The following is a 9,578-nucleotide window of genomic DNA, read 5'->3' as shown; positions in this document are numbered from 1 at the left end:
TTAATGGAAGTAACAGGGGGAGTTGTGACGGGAATCATACTGCACAAATAAATCAGAATGAGAAGGAGAAAAATAAAGGATGTTATTTTGCAATTGGAGTTAAGAGATTCTTAGACAGCAGCTTGATTTTCATACAGGCAGCATTCAGTGAAAGTCAATCTGGGAAAATTCAGCGCTTGGAGAGAACAACCAAAAAGCAGCCTACTTCTAAAGGGATCTATCCTAAATCTGCACCTACATGCACCTCAAACCACAGACCAGCAGAGCACCCACATGCAACACCCCTCGCCCCTGCTCACATCGTGCTCTGGATGGGATGCTTCCAGAGGTGCTGCTCAATAACATCATCTTTACAGAAATAACTACTTTCTTCTCTGAAAACTTTACTATCGCAATTTCTCTCCTATAAAAACATCGGGCTGAGATCTCAGAACCACAGAGTGAAGCATGAAAATTTAGACAAACACACCTTTCCAGGAATGACACCAAACAGAGCTGGGAGTCTGTTTTAAGCATTTGAAGGGCATGTTAATTGATAACATTTTCAAAGACATATTATTTTACATCTTTTTTTTTTTTTTTGAAAACACATAGTTGAGCTCTTGTTAACCAAGCTGCTTGGCTTTTGGGGTAGACTGAAAAACAGGATGAATTTGTGCTCTGTATTTTTGGCTAATACAAGTTGCTTGCTCACTCTTAGAAAACTAGTGCAACAAAGTCTATCCCAATGAAAAATCCCAGTGTTATGAAAACAACCATTCCTGCAAAGCCAGGGAGGCAGAAAGAGCTGGCTTGGGTTCTCCCCACCATCCCACACCAGAAGGACAGGGTGTCTGCAGCACCCCAGGGCACAGGCACAGCCAAGGAACAGCCAACAACCACACTCCTGCCCTGTCCCCACATGCTCATCCTGATGGAAACCTACCTAACCACACTGCCCTGTGACCACAAAACCCATACAAACACAGCAGCTAAAGGAGAATGTCTGTTGAAAACCTCTTGGCTCAGTAACAGAAGAAACATTTCAAGGCTAAACACATTTTTTGTATCTCTAAAGGATGCTGCATTCATAAACAAAATTAAAAGATCTTCACAGTACTAGAGATTCACGGGTTTCCTTTAAAAGAAAATTCTCCTTTTGGAAACCCCATATTTTATTTATTGATGAGCTTTTTTTCCCCACACACAAAACAACACCAACAGTTGGGTTGGCAACAGCAATCAGAGACCAAACAACAGCACATTCCTGTGAAGACAATCACACTTGATTTCCTCTCCACTGCCATTTCTGTCGCCTTTTAAAACCATTCTCACATTGTCAAGGACTAATTCAGATTTTAAGTCCTGACTTCAAAATTTCATCCCTTCAGCAGCCAGTGGAGGACCAGGCACTACCCAGCTCCCCGCCTTGAATCTTTTTTCATTTTCCTCAGTCCCTGCAGCTCTTTTTTCAGGTGCTTCACAGCCTGCAGAATATCCTGCTGCTGGGGATCATCCTCCGCTTTCTGGGTGTACAGAAGGAAATGTTTCACGGTTTCGGAGAGCAACTCTTCGGGATCCACATCCACCCGATGGAGACGCAACATCCTCTCGCAGGCGATGGCGTAGTTTTTGTGCCAGTTCACCGGGTGATTTGGATGAGAGCTGACAATTTCTTTGTATGACTGATAAAGGGACCAAAAAAAAAAAAAAAAAAAAAAAGAAAAGGGGACAAATTAATTGAATGAGGGAGACCAACAGCTCTTAACAGTGCTTCAGAACTGCCCGTAAAGGAACAGATGCTATTTAGATGTCCAAGTCCCAAGTTGGAGCATTTCTGTAACTCTGTGTTTGCCACATGATGCGCAATAGCGTGAATCAGAAATCCAAGGGGGGCTGAAATGTTTCGCTTCCTACAGCAGCTGTTTGTTTAGAAACATTACAGATGATTGTGATAACCCCACAGCACATTATGCACTTCCCCAAGAAAGGTGTTACACCTGGCTGGGGAGAAAAAAGATTTAACTGCCGCACCTGGAAAGACATTTGCTCAATGTTTCAGGAGATCAGGATGTCTTCCACAGGACTTAAGCAGTCTGCTGACTTGAGTGGGAATATTCATAAAGCTCAACAAAAGGCATGGGCCCGAGAACTTAGCAGAACAGGAAAAATCACAGCAAAATGGGCAAGAGGTGAAAGTCTTTGTTGACTCTTTGCTGGGGTATGAGACACTCCTCCTCTGACATGCTCTGATCATTTTGTGCCTCTGTTGGCATTTGGGGCAGTCCAGTATTTCGAGAGATATCTACACCAGCTTATGGGTGTTATTCTTTGGTGTGAAATGCAGCAAAATTAATCTGCAGTGAGAAGACTGTCGGACTTTACATTTGCTGGCTCAGATGCATGACTGTGTAATGACAAAGGGGACAAGAGCATGGAGGGGACTTCAGGACAAGCAATCTCTTGGCATGGGTCTGGAGCCCAACAAAGACAAAGTAACTATAGCAAAAGCAAGGTGTCGACTGGTTAGCTTTTGGCATCCTCCGTGACCAAGGGGGCTACCGGGAATGGGTAAAATCCCTGAACAAATTTGAATCTGCTGTGCTCCCAGTTTGGATGAACAAAGGAGAATGCAGATCACAGTACCTATATGGAAACACTGTATTTCTATGGGGTACAGAAATTAAAAAAAAGTTTAAAAAAAAAAAAAAAGGGATAGAGGGTGCAGGGAGCACTCCTAACCAAAATATATGACTTACGGTGTACGCAAATGTGTAAAGTTGTGATTTCATTTCTGCAGTCACACTGGCAGTTTCTGCGAGGTCAAATATAAAGAAAGCTGTCTTCATCCTAAGAAAACAAGAAAAAAATTCCATGTAATAACTGCTTAGCATACCCAGCTCATACCACATGGTTATATACATCTTCAACATGTCCACGTATGGGACAGTACACCAGCATCTCCATTTAAGTCATGAGTGATACAGACTTCTCCCCATGATGTATTTTCTCACGCTGTGTCCCAACTACCCTCTTCTCCTTCGAGATACTTTGAGTAGAACCTTTCGGTGAACAAAATGACCACTTTCCCGAAGGATTTGCACCCTTCAATTCATCCTGCCAACCTTTTGCTTCCAAAGCTTGGCACATTTAGATCCAACAAGGCCATGCACCATGAAGCTGCCCACTGGTGTGTATTTCCACGCCAGCGAGTTGGCATCACCCACCAGCTACTGGAAGGGAGCAAAGGAGCATCACCTGGCTTGCCACATCTCCTCGTTGGCGACAGCTTCCCAGGAAGAGGGCTTGAAACTAAATGTTAAGGAGAAGAAAATTCAGCCGTCAGATCCATGTCACCGTGTTTCACCCACTACACAATTAACCCTTCCGACCCACATGGATACAGACCTCCCAGGCAGAAGACAACCTGTCATGAAGCCTGTGGCTCTGACAGCATTCATAAAACTTTATTCCTCCCTCTCCATAGAAGGAGCCTCTGATATATCACATGTTTCACAGCATCCCAGCTATCTTCAAAGTGAGAGATGCCTTTGACCATCCATCACAGTTCAGTCTATGACATTTAATGACTTTGGATGTCCCAAGTTCTCAATGTTTTTTGTCTCCTGATCAAGTTTAAAGTTTGGAATTGGACCTGATATTTGATTAGAAACATCCTCTCTATTTTTAATACTAAAAAAAACCCCACATATGGATTTATTATATATTCTAAGCCACAAAATATTATGATTACAGCTCATGTTTAGTTCCTCTAACACTGTAATGGATGTGGTTACGCTGCTGGCAGAATGATGAGCAGGAAGAGGACTCATACCTGCCATAGTCTTCAGTCCAGTTATAGAGATTTCTTGTAAGACGAATCCACTCTCCTGGGTCAAAGACAACATCGGAAGGAACCAACTTTTCACATGTACCCCATGGCCAGAGTGAATAGCTCCTTCTCCAGGTTGAGTCCCCTTCATGAAGACCTATGCAGACAAACACTTCCTTACTGTCAAAAAAAAACAAAACAGAGAGAGCAATCGTGAAGCCATGCCAGAGACCCTGGAGCAGCACAACATTTTCTGCATACCAGATACCCATCCAGACCATTTCCCATCAGAAAGGGCAGGTCTCTGGGTCACTCTGCAAAACATCTCTCCTGCTGCAAAAAAATACCCCATCTGGCATTGCACATCTTGGAGACACATCCTCTCCTCTGTGTTGGACCTCACAAACGTGCCAGAAGCTGTCTGAGAAGTCCGTTTCTTCCTGATGGTCTCTTCTACCTACCCACACTTGCAAGGCTCACCCTGGCTGGTCTAAATGCAGATGCTCTTCTTATTCATGTGAGCATCTAATCCTTTCTCCACTCCTACTAAGCTATTTTTATATGATGATTATTCCTGGAATACATTTATTCTATGCTAATCAGTTGGCCGCGATGTTCACGAAGGAGAAGCAGCAGCAATTTGCTCTCCAACCATCGTCATTTTGAGTACACGGAAATGTTTCTTTTTTTTGTGATGAATTGTGTCAACCACAACAACAAAAATCAGTAAATACTCTCTGCCAATCAGTTTCGTATTTTTCCTTCCTAAAAACCAAACCAACCTCAAAACAAAAAGCAACATTACATCTGGGTGGAGTTACTTCTGCATCGATATTTGCTTTCATTGCAAAAACAATCTCACCACCAGGGAGGAAGTCAGTGCAGAAAATTGGTCTTTTGGATGAAGTACCAAGCTGTTCCATAAACAATTTCAAGAAAAAAACGTTGAAGATTTTAGGAAAGCTGTTACATAGGAAAGAAATGCTTACTGCTTATTTACTTTGAGGAAACGATGGAGATTAAAAGCAAGTGTCCCATCAGGTAATACTCCTTCCACAGGATTCCACCGGTTCCCAGGAAAATGAACACCAGGTAAATGCTTTGCCAGCTTAGGTAAATACCATTCATAAGTCATCATCTATCACCAAAAATACAAAACAAGAAACAAAGTTTTCATTTATTTTACATAAGGCATTGGGTTTTGGGTTTCTCAACAAGTCCCAAACCTTTGCTGCAGAGCCAAGCGCAAGGACTGACGTGGCAGTGGAAGTGCAGGTGTCCCCTTCTGGAAGGGGGATTTTTCTTCTCCCGTTTCTCTTTAAAGAGTGCAAACACCACCCAGGGACACACAGCACCTTCTTTTTAATGTAAAAAAACTTGAGGCAGAAATCTGCAAAACCACTTTGGGGGACCAAGATAAGACAGGGGATGCAGGGAACGAGCCTCAGCACGGTAAAGTCCTGGGGAGAAACCCCAAAGCTGCATCACCCATGGGGCAACTGCTGACCTGCTGCCCTCCAGGCTGCTCCTAGAGGCCTTCTGCTGCCCCAACATCGGTATTTCGGGGCAACTGCAGAAAACAGCAGGGACAAAGCTTCCCCAGCAAGGCAAACATCAGCCCTGTGCCACATCTGGATATCTGCCGTGATGACCTTGGGCTTCCCCTTCTCTCCACCCACCATTCCCTCCCTGTTGGCTTTTTGGGCTTGAACGGGGTTTGCACACCACACTCCATCCCAGGGCTACCCAAAACCCTTTAAAAACAAAAATCAATTTTATTGCTGCATCATGAGTTTTATTTGAACAAAGAGAGTCCCTCAAAGAGAGAAATGAACAAATAAACTTTTAGTTCCTATTTTTAAGTCTGCTGTTGCCTCTCTTAATATGACTTTCTGAACATACCTCCTGGTCCACCAAGGTGATATCTGGCCTCATCCCTTCGCAGTAATGAACGTAACGAAGAGCGTTCCCGGGTAAGTCTCCTCTTAGCAGGATCACTGCACCCGTTGGCATAGAGGACAGCAGATTCCTTGCAAACTTATCAACAACATAGTTGTTGCTTTGATCACAAGTGCTTAAGAGTAGAGATAAAAAGCACTATCTTAAAAACAGGTATTTGCATGGCTTTGCTTATCTTCAGAATAATTTTACACAATAAAAGTTCACTCTGGTCACATCTTGCATCACCTCCGTTTACAGAGAAACCGAGACACAGAAATGAAGCATTTAGACTACAGCCTCCCAGAAACCAGCATCAGAGACACGAGCAACTATAGTTTTGCCAAAATACACACTCATTGCACGCCTCCACCTTCATTCTGATTTTTTCTTGGGCTAAACCGTAAGACTTATTAGCTGGAAGTGGAAGTACCAGTACAATGGGGGTTCTGTAAAGTATTTGAAATCCTCCCCTTCCTTTTAATGTTTTAAATTAAGCATTAAAAAGCCAAGTTTTTGTAGCATCAGGTAGAAGTAGATTTACATTACCTGAGACCAGATTATTTTTGTTACACAGTTGTGTGTCCGCACACACCAGGTACTCAAGAAGAGGACACTCCATGACACGGCTCAGGACACGAGCTATGACTGGCTCATCTATAGCCCAACCTTTGGGAAAAGATGTGTGCGAAGGAAGGACTCCTGTGTATGAAGTTCTGCGTGCTCTACACTTCACTGGCTGGTCAACCTCTACCTGAGCACCCCCACTATGACACCCAAGCCGCTGGAGAGTCTTCAGCATGGTTATGGGATAAGGAAGACCTACGCTACAGATCTAACTCTTCAAAAAGGAAAATAATTAAGAAAAACCCCCACAAGGTTTCCAGAAGTAAAGACAGGGAAGGAGAAAGTGACTGCTCAGGTCATCACAGAACGGTTAGGGTTGGAAGGTCAAATGAATTCTGCAAACCTTCTTAGGAAATACAGCACACATTTAGGAGTTTCTTTCATTAGAAGTTTAGGTATCACCTAGAGGGTTTTCTTCCTTCAACCTATACGACACCCCCATTTACAACCTGTAGTTGGTGCTTGGTGGATTTGAAGGAGATCAAACACGGGAGTCCTACAGGCTGTACCCACCAAGCTTCAGGGGGATGTGAAAACCACCTCTCCCACTTCAAGACGAGGACAGAAACCCCAGGAGCAGGGATGGGGGGCTCCCAGGAGCACCCCAACCCCATGGCACCCCCCAGCCCTGCGAGGCTGCAGGGGATTTGTTACCTGTAATTTGCCCAAATTTGAGAAGCGACGAGAGCAAGAGCGGAAAGCCACTCCAGCCATGGCAACACCCGGCTGCCCTCCAGCACAGCGCTTCCGACCGAGGCGAGCGTGGCCAGCCCCAGCCCCGCCAGCACCGCCACCACCGCGTTGCTCTGCAGCCAGAATCGCTCCACCTAGGGAAAAAAAATCCAGAAACCACATTTCTCTTTCCCCAGCTATAAGGAAACAGAATAAGTAGCTGTATTTTTGCACCTTAAGCAGCTTTGAGACAACCACCTGCTCCTGATTAGGTGGTTTTAAGGCTTCTTCCAAAAATTAACATCCCAGAGCAATTTTTGGAGTGTGACTTACCACGCCCAGAAACAGAGGTTTGGTAATATCCAAATTTGCTCTCCAAGCGAAGAAAAGGGAGTAAAGACAGAGCATTCTAGCGAAGAGCCAGATCACAGGCGATTTCTGCTGCTTCATCCTATTAAAAAAAAACCAAACCCAACATAGTACTGTAGTGGCATGATGAAAAAGGAGACAAAAGTTCTATGTGCTTGAAAACAACTCTCTCTCCGCATAGGTAAATCCATTTCAGACAAGGAGCTGACAGGACTTTCTTTACCTTTGGATTTTATGAAACTTCTGTTTTCACATCACAAAACCATCAGGATTTCACGACGTTTAAGCTTGTCATCTACAAAGTCACGGGGTCACCAAGAACAGGGATATTTTACTCTTAATTAATACATGACCACAGCCAATTGCTGGAATTTTTGCACCGGGAAGCAGAATAACTCCTCATGGCACAAGGCAAAGAAAGCTGCCAACACTGCAAGAAAGTGCACATCGGAGCAAATCCTCCAACTTACGGCAGTGCTGTGCTGACACAAGCCACGAGCGCCAGGGTGAGGACGGGAAGGGAGAGCTCCGACTTCATCTGCGCCAGTTGAAAACTGCGGAAAAATTCGAGCACGCATGCATCGTCCCCAAATTGCTGCCTGCACTCCATTAAAGTGTCAAGAGAAGCAGGACATAAGCACAGCATAATCTGTTCCTATCCTGCTGCCGTTAAGTTTATCAGAAATGGGAACAAGCTTGGTTAACATCTCAGGATTTGGAATGAAAAATTCATTCAAATGAATGAATGGAGGTTCTCAAGGGGGAACCAGAATTTTTCCTTTGATAGGGAAGGCAGACAGAGTTATGTGCCATCCCTGGGCTGGACACGCACGGCCCCAGCTCCGGGACAAGCCAAGGAAAGGCAGGACAGGAGTCACCTTGGCCAAAACAACAACGGCAGTGATGGGTTTCTCTCCACTAAATGAGATTGAGATTTTACTCACATCAGCATCTCTCTCATACTGGATCCTGACTCGGACTTGGCCTAGATGAAAACGAAAGAAAACCCATGAGAAATCCACAAGCAGATTGCCATAACACTGGGGCAAGGAAAAGCCTTTTCATTCTCTGTTGGCAGAGCCCTGAGCACACGAGGCTCCTCCAAACCCCATCAGGTGGGACCCCAAAGTGCTCACACGGAACAGGAATTGCTTAAACAACAAAAAGACAGCAAACTCTACCCAAACCCTCATTGTAAGATTTTCTTCCATTCTTGTTTTACATTACGCCCCTGTGCAGGGTTTACCACCTGGATAAACATTTTTTCAAGGTGCTACCAACCCATTATCCCACAACTCAAGCACATCGTATGCTTTAGCTATGATGTCTGCTCTATCTGCATGGTGCAATTATTTTCTGGGACATCTCCCCACAGTCTGAGACAAGCACATGGGCCTCAATTCCTGCTTGCTTCCCCTGTCCCCTCTGACGGAAGCAGAGCTGTATGAGATTTATATATGAGAATTTTTCTTGCAGAGACTTGCAAACCACGGCACAAGTCTGGGAAACAAGACGGGCTCGGTGGAGATGAGGAACCACCTTCATAGGTGCTTGTTGGAAAAGCGGTGGCTACCAGATAAAAGGATATTTCATCTCAATAAAAATGGAACAGTTAATTGCATTCAAGATTTAATTAAAAAAATAAGGATGGAGCTCCTGAAGCACCACTCTGCTTCTTGCAAAGCCCCACCTTGCTGGCAGACACATCCCTCGCAGGAGATGACATTTCTGATCCTTGGCTTATAAATGGAGCCCTCTCCTGAGTCTTTTCTCTGTTTGTTTTTTTTTTTTTTTTGCCCCCTGCCTGCCCTTAAAACAGAGCATCCTCTGTCCATCCAGGCAGGGCTCTGGCATTAGCCCAGCTGGTGTCAGGACCAAACGCTTGGATTTTGCTGCATTTCTTGCTTCTGCTTCAGACAAGTCCGTCGTAAATGTGATTTGTGGTGCAGGATTACACGCAGTCCATCCCTAAGCCTCCTGAACATCAACTTGAATTCATCACATTTGATGGAGATGGAAGTTAAGGGATTTGCCTTGGTATTGCTCTGCCCAATGGAGTCTTGTTCTCAGGAAAGGGCTGGAAACAGGACAACAGGGGAAATCTCAGAAGTCCTTCAGAGGGTGGATCTTACCTCTGTAGGAGTTTTGGGCAGATTAAGTG

General features: G+C 44.5%; 1 protein-coding gene across 1 annotated transcript in view; it reads right to left on the bottom strand.

The window, feature by feature from the left end:
* Positions 1-1,286: 1,286 nt before the first annotated feature.
* TMEM260 (transmembrane protein 260) overlaps positions 1,287-9,578 on the bottom strand; it is a gene marked incomplete at its 5' end in the record, with an annotated part of 29,046 nt that continues 20,754 nt past the window's right edge. The window contains 10 exon segments of the mRNA XM_010077607.1: positions 1,287-1,664; positions 2,739-2,829; positions 3,238-3,291; positions 3,815-3,991; positions 4,801-4,949; positions 5,714-5,885; positions 7,031-7,203; positions 7,382-7,499; positions 7,888-7,971; positions 8,362-8,402. Of these exon segments, the coding sequence (XP_010075909.1) occupies positions 1,392-1,664; positions 2,739-2,829; positions 3,238-3,291; positions 3,815-3,991; positions 4,801-4,949; positions 5,714-5,885; positions 7,031-7,203; positions 7,382-7,499; positions 7,888-7,971; positions 8,362-8,402 (1,332 nt within the window).

Source organism: Pterocles gutturalis, unplaced genomic scaffold (genome assembly GCF_000699245.1).
Source record: "Pterocles gutturalis isolate BGI_N339 unplaced genomic scaffold, ASM69924v1 scaffold2568, whole genome shotgun sequence".
Lineage (NCBI taxonomy): Eukaryota > Metazoa > Chordata > Aves > Pterocliformes > Pteroclidae > Pterocles > Pterocles gutturalis.
This window is presented reverse-complemented; position numbering and strand designations above follow the sequence as displayed.